Source organism: Indicator indicator, chromosome 12, assembly GCF_027791375.1.
Source record: "Indicator indicator isolate 239-I01 chromosome 12, UM_Iind_1.1, whole genome shotgun sequence".
NCBI classification, from domain to species: domain Eukaryota; kingdom Metazoa; phylum Chordata; class Aves; order Piciformes; family Indicatoridae; genus Indicator; species Indicator indicator.
Genome location: NC_072021.1, coordinates 20,874,820 through 20,889,028, shown reverse-complemented (window position 1 = coordinate 20,889,028; position 14,209 = coordinate 20,874,820). Strand labels below are relative to the sequence as shown.

General features: G+C 38.6%; 1 protein-coding gene across 27 annotated transcripts in view; it reads left to right on the top strand.

Moving 5' to 3' along the window:
* PTK2 (protein tyrosine kinase 2) overlaps positions 1-14,209 on the top strand; it is a 152,024-nt gene that overhangs the window by 54,691 nt on the left and 83,124 nt on the right. For all 27 annotated transcript variants that reach the window (XM_054385672.1, XM_054385648.1, XM_054385671.1 and 24 more), the window contains one exon: positions 2,514-2,601. In XM_054385672.1, the coding sequence (XP_054241647.1) occupies positions 2,514-2,601 (88 nt within the window). The remainder of the gene's footprint in view (positions 1-2,513; positions 2,602-14,209) is intronic.

Here is a 14,209-nt window from a genome sequence, read left to right as displayed (position 1 = left end):
CTGTGTGTTGGCATTCTGTCTTGTGCCCATATGAAGTATGTAGAAATGTATCCAGGTAAATCTATAAGCCATAGATATGTGCCCAGAAAAAGCGTCCAGTGTTAGTCTGCCAGATCCTGATTTTTTTTTCCTAGCTGGTTTCACTGTCTGATACATAAATTCTCTTGTGCCATGGTAATATTCTCTTGTTGCATGTCAGCCTTCACTATGTATTTGACAGTCCTTTGCAGAGTTTTATCAGAGCAATAATAAAACAGTCATCAGATTTTGTAGTAACATCCAGCAATTAGACAAAGTGCAGCTCCAGTGGAAGAGGATGTGACTGTGTTTTAATTATTTGGAAGGTACTTCAGCATGGATAACTGATTAAGCAGTCACCTTCAAGTATCAGGTCAGTCAACTTTTTGCTTGGAGGTTGGGTCTCCAATTGTTCTCATGCAGTGAAGCGTGGAAAGTGATGTAGAAGCTGCTGCCATGGAGAAGAATTCAAGTAGAAACTGATAAAGGACAAGAAGAGAATAAGAGCAAAAATGCACTTGGGAAATGATAACAAAGCCATAAGAACAGTTTTCAGAGAACGGTACTGGTTTAAGTCTTGAAGTGTAGAATGCACTGAGTTACAGAGCCAAAAAATTGCAGTTGGGTGATTTTACACAGATTTGTTGTAGTCTCTAGCCGTGTTCAGTAGTAGATTTGAGGGGGTATGGCAGAAGCAGGCAGTAGGGTAGGCTCTGCTTTTATGCTTCTGGACACTGTGCACTGCTTTTTCTCCCTGGTGCTTAAACTGCAGTTGCAACTTAGCTTCTATGTAGAATTTTAGTGAAGAACTGGATATCTGGTATGTATCATGAAATGTAAGCACTGATCTGCAAAGGAAAGTGGTTCTGTGAGCCTTCTCCGCTAGCGTAATTCTTGAATTTGTCTTAACTGGGACTTTTTTTTTTTTTAACATATATCTCATTCATTGTATCACAGAATGGTTTGGGTTGGAAAGGACCTTTAAGGATCATCTCATACATCTGCCCTGTCTTTATTGCTCAAGTTTGACCCCATTCAACCTGACCTTGAATGCTTCCAGGGGTAGGGCGTTAACAAGTTGTCTGGGTAACCTGTTCCAATGTCTCACCACTCCGATTATAACATTTCTTCCTTATGTTCAGTCTAAATCTATGAATAACCTAGGTTCTCCATCTCTTACGTATATCCTGCAGTGAGAAGGCTCTTTTTAGTATAAGAGCTTGTTTTCTGTGCACAGGAAGACTCTATACACTTTCCTTTATGAAATAAACTCATCATACTACGAAACCCCATCATTCTACGTACTCCTAGTTTGTATACAGTGTCTGTGCATGTTTACAGTTTCTAAATGGTTTTCTTATTTTAATGATTTTTAATGAGAAAATGTATTTTTACTTCATTCAAAGCAAAGAAGAATTCTGCAACCTCTGTTTGCAGTGGAATCCTAAGGAGCAGTAACTCCTAGTAACTTTTTATCAAATGCCCCTCAATTTTTCATTACAGGCAGCCAAATTACTTCCTGAGAAGTTCTTGTCCTGCTGAAAGCAACATTGAAACAATGCAGTATTTGGTCTTACCATCATGAGTACATCATTAAATGTATTATTCTGGGGGAGGACTGTCGAGAGTTTCATACTTGGGGATATGTATTGACATACCCAAATGGATGATGATAGGAGAATTTCATTGCAGGAATGTGTTAGAGATAGAAGCATGCAGTGTGTGTCAAACACTGGGCTGTTGCTGAAGGACAGCCAATAATACAAATTTGGTGTAGGTCATGGATCAAGGATAGTTCTGTATCTCCCCCTCTCTGTGATGAACTGTTAACTTGAGAAATGACTGTCAGGTTGGAAACTGGTTCACTCAGCTTTTGTGTGCACCTTGACGATGAAGAGGAAGTAGGAAGCCTTTTACAGAGAGATCTCTTCAAAACTTTCAAAACCAATTCAGGGTTGACTGTTGCAGCACTAGATCAGGGGAGCAGAATCATGTTCTTGAGTTAAGCTTTTATTTTATCTGTATGCTGGGGTTCCCTGGTGAGTAGCACTGCTTGTAACATTATTTGGAGAAGTGGAACCTGTATTTTAAGTATCATGCATGTGATAACCAAAGAGAAAAGCTCTTGCCAGAGGGATGTGTCAGTGGTTATGGCAGCTCATTTGCTGTCCTTATTTCGTTGGTGGCCTCCCTTCCCTGACAGCTTACCAGCTCCAGGTCTTGATGCTTCAGTCTTCACTGAAGCTTTGAGAAGGGCAGGAGGAGTTTATGTTGCATTCTGTTACAAAGGTCCTTCATAAATATCTTCATGAAATATCAGACGGTACATTCTGGTTTAGTTCTTTGAGTAGTCAAATGAGGAAATTCTGCCTTAGTTTTCTGAGTTTCTTTTTATTTTACCCTTTTTTAAGAATGTTTGGAGAATTCTTATATTTGTAAGGAAAACTCTATTTTTTTCTCACTAGTTTAATTTTCTTTTGTGTGTTTTTTTTCAGATATGAATTGAGAATTCGGTATTTGCCAAAAGGATTTCTGAACCAGTTTACTGAGGACAAACCAACTCTAAATTTTTTCTATCAGCAGGTACGTTTAGTTCTACTACTTTGGGTGAATTTGCTGAGTTAGGATTTGGAAATTTGGATTTGTTTATGCAGATAACATAATACTGCAGAAACAGCAACAGGTAAAATTTAAGACCGTGTATATAAAGCAGAAAGGCTATGAAGCCCATAACGTTCCCCTCCTTGAGAAGTGGTAAGGAATATTTTCCAAAGAGAAGGTCATTCTGCAGTTACCTTAACTCACATAAAATTTACTGTTGTTCACATGGCTTCTTATACTTATTTCGCACATTATTAAATTACTGAGTTGATTTTTTTGCAAGTGCAAGTAAGTAAGCAATTTCACTACAGCTGTGTAAATTTTTTCTTGTCATTTTACGGAGTATTGTCAGGATAGAGGTGGAATAACGTAGGAGAGGTGGGGGGAGAGCACTAGTGAAATGAGCTCAAGTGGAAGAACTCAAGAATTACACCATGAAAGCTTGAAATTTGGGTTTTAAATCACATTTTAAAATTTTTTATCTGATGGCTATTGTTACCTGGTGTTCTATTATAAAATGAAAATGAGAGGTTCTTGTCTTCTTGCCCTGCATACTATGTGATTTCTTTTTTCCTTCTTTCTCTTCCACATTATCATGAGGTATTTCTAAATCCATTTCTTCAAAAGTCACTATTTTTTGTTCTGGGATGTTGCAAGGTATTTGGGTCTCCATTATCACGGGAACGAGGTGCACAGCTTTCCAGTGCTGTTACTCTTCATGATTCTAGTGTGCTTCAACTTAGCCTCTTGAAAATTAGGACACTTAGTTTTATTTGGTAGTGTTAAGGAGGGTGGAGAAGGATTTGAACAGTAACACTGCTCATAAACCAGACCTACAACAAAGGGAAACAAGGAAAACAAGCAAACAAGGGAAGCCAAATTTTCACCTTTTGTTCCTCTCTCATTGTCATTCCCACAAAACTTTTAACATCATCTTTTGCTAACTACAATTCTCAATCGTACATCATGTTGTATATAGGCAAGAAGAACTGAAAGCACATAAGTCATATATGCATTTGAGCTTTCTGCACAGAAATAATTGTTACAGATGAAGGACGTAGGACCCAGATCAAGAATTTTTAAAAATCCAACAGAGTGACACTTCTGTAATCAAATTGGCTTTGGTAGACATAAAAGTCTAAAATACTTCTGCCCTGTGCATTATGAGTAAAAGAGGGTTTGAGGACCAAATGCTGCCTCTGATTCTTTTTTAAAGCGAGGCTGAGGACCTATTAGTAAATTGGTAACATCTAAACACATGTTTTCTGACTTATTAAAAACGTACAGTATCAAATTAAAAAGTTCATGGAGAAGTAAAAGAAACATGGTGACCTCTGCTGCCCCTGGATGTCATTATTTTCTTGAATTAGAATTGCAGAGCAGCTGCATTGTTGAAAAAGCTCAAAGTTTGAGTAAGAGACCAAATCCTCAAGTGATCTTCATCTTCCAGAAAAGCACAGAACATTTGTAAAGATAACAAGATGTTACTGTAATCGCTGAAAACAGACACAGCTTATTCATACAGTTAAATGAAAACACAATTAAGAGGCTGTTAAACTGCAGACTGGCAGGCGTTGGGACTGTCACAAGCATGACTACTCCCATTCACCTCAGTGAGTGCATTGCCCTGTGTGAATTAGCGCAAGCAGTTAGGTCTTGTCAGCTTGGACTTAATATGCAAAGTTCTTTTTTTTTTTTTTTGCCTTAATTTTGACTACTTTAAGGATGCTGTGACCTTTCTTGGTTTTGGATATTGTGTCTTTTAAGGGTCTTGGACACATCAAGAACCTGTGACTGTAGCTTGCTGTCCGGCTGTTTGTAACTGGTGACCTTTCTGCCATCTGCAGTGAGCGTAAACTGTGCTAATTGGAAGTATAAAAGCCAGACACTTAATGAGACTTTTCATCGGAGTGCTTCTGGCTTGCAGTCTGTACAGCAAAGGATTAAAATTAGTGTGTGTGAGGGGGGACCAGGGAACTTGTTCGCAATGTCAGAATTAGTTGTACTGACACCATGCACTTAGTCAAAGCATCTATATTTCAGGCAGTGCTTCAGCTTTGAGACCTGAGATGGAGTAGACACAGATGCTTAGGCCATTCTTCTTGACTGGAGTTGTGTGTTCACATCCCAGCTGAGAGCTCTAAGCAGCAGTCTAATGCTAAAATGTCTTTTTAACTTGCCTGTTTGGGAGGTGTCAAAGGGTAGTGGATAACAATTCATCCTTCAAAGGGGTCTTTTTTTTTTTTTCCCTCCATTAAGTGGAGCATTTAGGTGGTGGTACTGCATTGACTGCACTATTCCCTTGGGCCCAACTGTTTACAATTTCAGCCAAATTAGGCAGACTGGATCCCACCCAGTGCTCCTTGAATTGTGATGTTAAAGTATTTTTTTAAAAAATCAATGCCAGATTTACGGTTGTCTGTGCAGTTGGCAGATGCTTGCTGCTAGGTTTTATGTCCCAGGCATCAGTTGTGTCCCTCTGTATTGTATATTCAAATCTGATCTAAAATGAACTCTAATCCCACCCCTAAACCTTAAACATGAAATGCTCTCGATTGCTGAGAGAAAATACTGTAAGTTATATTTTATCAGCAAATACATTTTTCTGTTTGTTTGTTCAGTTGACTGTTCCGTAAATCTCAGGAATAAAGATATGTCTTATCAAATGTTACGTTTTCCAAGCAAACTTTAGAGGAAATAAGCATAAAGGTACAAAAGGAGAACTAAAAATCAGGAAGTTTCCAAGTAATGAAAACTAGACTTAATTTTTCTTTTTCGGAGCATTGCTGGTTGCTTTAAGTAAGTTTTGGTGAAATTCATTGCAAGTGTCTTCCTTTCGTCTGTTCCAGTGAGATGGCTGTTGGGAGGTGGAAATAAATGGGGCAGGGTTTGCTCTTTTTGTCTTAATAGCTGAATGAGGAATGAAAGCCATATCTCACATCAAGATAGAATACAGCTTTAAAAACATTCATATAATGAGAATCAGACGTAAGCTACTTGAATTGCCTTCCTTTTATTGTGGGACAAGAGCCTGCACACATTTATCCTTGAATAACATGTTAGCCTCCAGTAATTGGAGATGGTTTATCCCTTGATGAAAAGGGAGTAAGCATCTGTATGAGGGTGGAGGGGAAGCCAGCTCTTAAGCATCAGCTGTTCTATTGTTGCTGTCCTTGTGCTTCAAACAAATGACTTTTAAAGTAACTTTTTGGGATTTTTTTTTTTTTAGATGCCAAACAACCAGAAAAGGTGTGGGGGGTTTTGGTGTGGGGGGGTTTTGTTCGTTTTTTGGGGTTTTATCAGTGTAGAATCTTCTCTGTGGTGCCTTATTGTGGTGGGTTGAAATTACCCCCCAATTAATTTGGAGAAACTATCCCACAAAATAAATTGACAGACTAACTCAGTTTGGGATGGAAGCAAATGAAGCTGTATTTACAAGTCAACTACAATCTAGAAATATGAAATGAAATGCAATGAATATGTACAAAATATATATGTACTGTGTGTATATATATATTTACAATTTGTAAACAACACAGACTCCTCAGAACCTGCTGGATGGATCCAGGGGACCTGTTCACCTCCTCCCCCACTCCCTCCCTCCTTCCCATTACCTCACACAGTAGTTAAAACAGAGATACCCCGGGTCAGGGCACAGAAGAGAGAGGGAAGAAAGTTGCAAGCAGGAGTGACAGAAGAGAGAAAGAATTGTTTATGCCTCTGCTCTATATCCTATTAGCAATCCAATGAATTATATAAACCTTATTACTTTTCCTTTTGCATCCAATGGTAATTTATTTTACTTCCAGTCTTTACAGTGAGGATCTAGGTTAAAGTTCCCCTTTCAAACTGTAACACTTACGTAGTGTGGAGCTGCACTGGAAGTGGATGTATATATAATGAAGGAGACCATAGGACTGGACTGTGTTTTCTATTTCTTTTTAAAACAAGCCAAATTTGTGTAATGCAGACAAGAAGGAACTGCAAGCAGAGAGAGGATGATCTCAAAAGTTAGGGCATGTCAGTGATGTTCCATGAAATACTGAGCTAAATTTTTTTTGCCACAGGGATTCTGTGTTTCACCAGATGACTGGAATGCAGTCATTTTCATAAGGAAGCTTTTTATAAAAAGAGAGAAATTATTTTTGTTTCCTTCTAAAAAAAAAGGAAGGAAATAAAGAACTCTGAAGAAAGAGGATGCAAAGTTTATTTTGGATAAATGGCATATATTCTTCCTCTGTAGTGTCTGTAAAGTTAAAGCTAGCGTTTTCCTCTGTATTGTGGCAGATAAATGCATCATGCAAAATAAATTATTTTTCTAACATTGTTTCTCAGCATGTAGGAGATGCTAAGTCCAGGCAATTACTGTAATAACTTAATTATTAAAGTTTTATAAGGCTTAGGTGCATGAGATATAATTTGAAGTGCAGGCTGGGAATTAGACTCTTTAACCTAATTAAGTAACAGTGTGTCTTACACCCTAATAAAAATAGAAGACCTAAAGCAAGTGACTTTGACAGCAAAAACTTTGAAGAAAATCAAGGACAGAGAGAGAAGAGCTGGCATTGTTCCTGATACTGTCAGCCTGTTTAAATTAAAAGAAAGAAACAAAAAACCCCACAAAAGATCTTTCAGTAAGAATTAATGGTTGACATACAAACTGTGCCCTACAGGGAAGTGGTAATAAATGTAAGAATTGCAGCTTCTTAAAAAGGTTTTCCAATATACACATCCTTTAAAATACTATAAATTAAACTGAATATCACCTGTTTGCTCCTTACAGCTTCCTAAAGTAGCTACAAGTAAGATATTCCTTACAGGGGTTTGTTTCTTGAAATTGCTGAAATTTACTATTTCTCAGAAAGTACTAATTTTTAAACTGTAATAGTTGATTTACACTCTGAAAACTATGCCAATGTTCTGGTTGTAGATCTTGCTGTTTATATTGTGGAGCTTAGTATCTTCCAAATGTTATGTGAGATGCCTGCTTACTGTTAGCAGTGCTGTATGATAGGAATGTAAAATGCACTCATATTCCTAAATCCCTCTTACATAGTCAAGCTCAGTCCATAGAAAAATGGCTGCTTTGATTTAAAATTTCCATCTGTCAGCTAGAGTGATGAAAGTAGGGCTTGTGGGCTTTCTTGAAGTTGTGTGAATTGCTCTTAATTCAAGAAGACAGATTTAAAATGCTTGGGACAAACTTCTGTGTACTGATGTATGGATGTGTAATCTTGCACAAAATGTTACTCCAATTAGTGGACTAGGTTGTATACAACACACATCAGACACAAAAAAAGCTTACTCCTGGTGATGCTTGGACTCATTTGTTCTGGAAAAGGAATACTCTGTGTTGGAAAGGAGAAGTGTAAAATTAGGTGCCAGCAATGTGTGTGTAGTATGCTGAGTGCTCTATGGCTCCCCAGAGTATAGTCCTACTTTATGGAAGATCTGGGAAGCAGCAGTGTGTATTGCAGTGACATCTGGAGATCAGCCCACTCAGACAGAAGGGTCATTTGTAACTTCTGTCCCTAACAATGGCTCATCAGAAGTTGATTTTCCCCCTTACCCCACCTCTCTAATGCCCTTATTATTAACAGAGGAGCTTCTAAAATTAGTTACAGATGTCAAAGATCACCTCTAGATAATATAGAGACTGTGACCTTGGAAGACGAAGAGGAGGAGCACCTGGGGCAGATGGCAAATGAATGTTATCCTGATACTGAATCTGTGCTTTTAACTCCACTAGAAGAGGCCAAAGCTTTAATTTTCCCTAATGTAGACTTATTACAAAAGATAAGTCTGATACTATTAGATAAGTAAATAGGGGTGGAAATGCATGTATGTTTCCTTCCTGTGCATATTTCAAAAATTACCATTACAATCATTGAAGTGGCTCCTGAAAATACTACTGATACTAAAAGCATGCTTTGGGCTTTTTATGCTTGTGGTACTCAGTTCAAAGCAGGTGAGGCACAAATCTTTGAAATTTCTGAGACTATAGTAACTGTTGGTTGGAATCCCGTTTTTTTCAAGCTGATTGTTCTGATTCTATAGTGAAGAAAATTCAGTGTCCTACAGGAACCTGCTGTTGGTAAATGGACTTTGTCTCTGCTTCAAGAAAATGGAGGAGTGATCTTCTGCAGTTTGGTGATTACAAGCAAGTGCATCGGGTGACTGTTTAGCCTTATCTAACAATGTTTCTGTCCCAGAGTACGCTACAGCATTTCTGTGGTGCATTTAATGCTACAAGAAAGATTACAGTGGAAAATACACTTGAGATAATTGTATGATAGGGTACCATAGAAGAGGTGTGTTGTGCATTATGGTCAACTTGCATATGGTACCTGCTGGAAGTGCGGAACACAATGCAGTCTGCACAGGAGTACTCTAGACACAGCAATGTTATTTCAGTGTGAAATTGCGGGAAAAACACATGGTGTGGTTCGTGTATCAATCATTGTCATGGTCACGTAAGTTGTTGCTGAAGGTCACGTTTTCTGATGGATATCATCTTACAGAAGGTGGAATTTAAGGACTGGTAAACTACAGAAAAAAAAATCACTGGAGTTCCATGGGACCGACATCACCAGAAGTATTGTGGATGGTGTAAAGGTCCTGATGAGCAGTGTGTGGTGGCTGAAAGTGAGCTATTGCATACACCAAACACCAACACTTCCAGGAATTAGAATCCTGAATGTTTAAAAGCAGGTGCTAGAACATACCTTTGCTGTTAAAAAGGAGAACAAATAATTATTGCAAATACAGGAAGGTTGTATTTGTTAATACAAAACTAAGCAAAATTGCATAATTTTCTAATATAAAAAACCTATATCTAAAAATATGAATGTAGGACAAATGGATGGGGAGAAAATGATGTAATGTGTGAATCTTTGCTTTCCATGCATCATTAAATTGTGATTCTTATACTACTTAATAAATGGAATACAGAAGACGTTTTGTTTCTTTGTTTGCTTATCTAAATATCTTACCTTGTGGTAGTGATTTTTGTTACATGCTTAACTCTTAAGGGATCACTTGAAATGCTGTTCTCAAAGCAATGCCTCAACAAAAAAAAAATTTAAAAAGTTGTGTAAGTAGGTCATAGACACTGAAAGTAAAACAAGAGAACTGGATTGCTTATTTTTAAACTGTCCTCCTGAAAAACTGGATATTATCCTGTGGGAAATTTCTTGGTAACACTACATGAGCTGCAAAAGTCAATCTAGTGGCTAATAGTTATTTGTCCTTTTTGAGGCACCATTTGCTAGTACTGTTGCTAAATAATTTCCACAGTAGTTACACTTGAAAAGAAAACCCAACAGAAAGTTCAATCAATTAATTTCTAAAGATGTAAACAAATCTAAACCTAAAATATGTTTAAGACACAGCAAGAACTATTTTTTAAATCCCTAAACCCCTGGAAAGCATTTGTTTATAAGTTCACAATTATTTTCTCTTGTCTTTAATAAAGAAATTTAAATCCAGTGTGGTGGTTTTATGAAGTGCACTGGCAAGATGGCTTGTCAGCCTGAGTGAACATTTTGCTGAAATACTGCAGCTGCATAAAAAAAGTGTGCAGGAAAATGAAGCAGATGGCTTTTGAAAGTAGCAGCTGGTATATAAAATATGGTGCCTGTGATAGATTTCTTCTTAAATCATGTGCACTAGCATAGGGCTATTCTCTAATTTTTCCATCTTCACGAACATGGGCTTTCCTGTCTCCAGTTTTTTTATTTTAAATTATACCAGCTGGAATTCGTTAGCCATTTATAGAGCTAGGAAAGTGCTCATTAATTCCTAGTAAATGTTGACAAGTTAGAAGTTCCACCATCCATAATTTGTCCATTGACATCAGAAATGAAAGTGGACTTTTATTTACATGTCTGTCCTTGTGGAAAAAGCTTACTGGTTCACTGTTCATTGTTCACCTCCATTTTTTTCATTATGATCTAAGAGGATCTTTGAAATTTAGAGAGATTTTTGTTCTGGGTAGCCAGTGAAGAATAGTGTCAAAAAGTATTTTGAAATATTGGTGAGAATAGATGGTAAAGTCAGTTCTCACCATTACTATGGCAGCAAATGTATGTGGCAAAGGCTGTGGATGTAGTCTACCTGGACTTCAGCAAGGCCTTTGACACTGTCCCCCACAGCAAACTCCTGGCCAAGCTGTCAGCCTGTGGCTTGGACAGCAGCACTCTGTGCTGGGTTAGGAACTGGCTGGAGGGCCGAGCCCAGAGGGCGGTACTGAATGGTACCACATCCAGCTGGCAGCCTGTCACTAGTGGTGTCCCTCAGGAATCAGTGCTGGGCCCCATCCTGTTCAATATCTTTATTGATGATCTGGATGAGGGGATTGAGTCCATCACCAGTAAATTTGCAGATGACACCAAGCTGGGAGCAGGTGTTGATCTGTTAGAAGGTAGAAGGGCTCTGCAGAGGGACCTTGACAGGCTGGACAGATGGGCAGAGTCCAACAGGATGGCATTCAACAAGTCCAAGTGCCAGGTGCTGCACTTCGGCCACAACAACCCCATGCAGAGCTACAGGCTGGAGTCAGAGTGGCTGGAGAGCAGCCAGGTGGAAAGGGACCTGGGGGTACCGATTGACAGCAACTGAACAGGAGCCAGCAGTGTGCCCAGGTGGCCAAGAGAGCCAATGGCATCCTGGCCCGCATCAGGCATAGTGTGACCAGCAGGAGCAGGGAAGTCATTGTGCCCTGTACTCAGCACTGGTTAGGCTGCACCTCGAGTACTGTGTCCAGTTCTGGGCTCCTCAATTTAAGAAGGACATTGAGATACTTGAACGTGTCCAGAGAAGGGCAACGAGGCTGGGGAGAGGCCTCGAACACAAGCCCTGCGAGGAGAGGCTGAGGGAGCTGGGGGTGTTTAGCCTGGAGAAGAGGAGGCTCAGGGTGACCTCATTGCTGTCTACAACTACCTGAAGGGAGGTTGTAGCCAGGAGGGGTTTGGTCTCTTCTCCCAGGCAACCAGCAGCAGAACAAGAGGACACAGTCTCAAGCTGTGCCAGGGGAGGTTTATGGTTGAGGTGAGGAGAAAGTTCTTCATGGAGAGAGTTGTTAGCCTTTGGAATGTGCTGCCCAGGGGGGTGGTGGAGTCACCATCCCTGGAGGTGTTCAAGAGGGGATTGGACGTGGCATTTGGTGACATGGTTTAGTAGTCATGAGGTCTTAGGTGACAGGTTGGACTTTGATGATCCTTGAGGTCTTTTCCAACCTTGTTGATTCTGTGAGTCTGTGAAGTACATTATGGCACGGAATTATGTTGGTCCTGTAGTTAATTTGCTTTAAATACTACTATTCTTCCTAAGCATGTATTCACTGAACACAGGTAGTGTGTGTTAGAGAGGGAGTGACAGTTTTGGTTCACTTTTTATCAGATTTTTTTTCCTGTCTCTCAGAGGTGCACTTGTGCTGGACGTTCATATTTTTCACACAGTGCGTCCTGTTCTTGTACTACACTGTAACTGTTGTGACCCAGAAGTTAACTACAATTGTGAAGCAGAGGTCATATTAATTCTTAGTCATCAGCCTGTGAAAAAGAAAATGCAAGTACAGTTACTACTTCTAATGCTGACATTGTAGCAGTATTCCTCTAGAAACCTGAAGTAGTTTGGATTTCCATTATACCACGTTTAATGGAACTTCAATAGTCTAATCCTTTCTCTCCCAAAGCATACACCAGTTTGACTGTAAATGTAATTTAAACTTGTTTGATCATTTAAAAATCTTAGGGAAAGCACTTCTGTGGGAGGTACATGAGGTCACAGATAAGAGTATCTCCAAAACCCACAGATCAGGATTCATTCTCTCAATATACTTCTTCTGAATTTGTAGTAAACAGGAAAAATGGTATAATTCTTAGGTTTTGTCAGACTTTAGTTTTTGTTTCTTTCTATGTGAATAGGCTTTATGCTTTTATAGACAGAGCCTTTTTTGTCTTAAACAAAAAAAATATTCTTATTTCTCTCATTTAACTATATTAGCAACAATAATAAAAGTAATAATTGAACAAACACAAAAGACTTCTAGGAAAACTATTCAGTTGCCTTGCGGCAGTGCACTTAATTACCATTAAATTATCTCTTGCGTCTCTTCCATTTAATATTTCTTGAGGCATTTTCCTTAGGAGGCTACAGAGCTCATGCTGAACCTCCTGCAAAATTCTTGTCTAATCTTTGCACAAGCTTTAGCACTTGCATTGATCTAATGCCTTCTTAAAGAGAATAGTCAAGAAAAATTAAAGGTGATAAAAGAAGTTCTCATTAGTATTCTGAGAGTAGAAATTGAATCTGCCTTTTATTTCTTTGCCTTGTACTTACTGAAATTTAAAGAACAATGTGTGGAAACAGGTTTCAGAGGCGGAAACAATTAAAAAAACCAAAATAAAATTAATTCCTTCTATCAATTTATTACTCTTGCTATCTGTAGTAGGATACTGCTCAATCCAGTTGGACTCAAGATTATGGCCACAGGCTTCCTGAAGTTTACAATCTCCTTCCAAAGTTCAAACACAAGAAAAAATGGATGTATGTCATATATATTCAAGTGGTTCATGATAATCATGTGTTGCTATTAATTTTTATAAGAGGATGTAATGACTGATTCTGTCAACACTGCTATTAGTCATTTGTGCACACTGAAGGAGGAGAGTGTTTTATGTTTTCATTTCTTTTCTCTTGTGGATAAAGGTATCCCTACCTGTTCTTCAGGCTCAATAATGTAGTGAATTTGAAGGACTCGAAACGCCTTTTTACTGTACCCTGGAGCTTCAGAAACAACACACTCCCCACACAATAAATTAGCAAGGGAGGGTTTATGTTGGCTAAAATGTGAGGTGGAAGGAATATATGAACTTACTCCACCTTTATGGGATACCTCTGTACATGTTTTCTGGACTCGTGTGCGCAAGCAAAATCAACCCTTTTTTCTGCTTATCTTAAGAAACCTGTGCACTCAACTAGGCAATTGTCTGCTTGCAGCATTGTGGTGAAAATGTCTCACTTGTGTGTTGCAAATAAGCTGAGAGTTTCAACATACCTTTTTTCTCTCTTTTTTTTTTTTTTTTTTTTTTTTCCCTGAACTGGTGGATTTGGGATGGCTTTTAACATTGGGGTTTTTTTTTGGCATGTTCTGTGCCTGTAGTTGCAGAGTCAAATTGGGAAAACATGACTGGAATTAGTGAAAGCTCACAAGCCAGAAAGCAAGATGAAAAAGCCCCAAACTTTAAATACTTGGATAATGTTCCTTATTTATTTATGGAATACTAGTTTCTTGGGGATAGCAGCATTTAAAAATATGTTTGAATGAAACTGAAGATATTCCTAGGCTGTTTAGTTTAACAAATGAAGTACTTTAGTACTGGGATCTACAAGGCAATGAACTGTGAAGATAAATGAATACATATTAGATCATGGTATACTAGCAGCCTCAAATTAGCATAGATTCTGCAAAGGAAAGGTAGGGAAAAAATACTTCACTATGGACCGTTCTTTTAGGTGTCTGAATACCTCAAGGAATAGGTGGATAACAGCTCTGAGATTTTTGTGGTGATAAAAAATTTCGAAATTA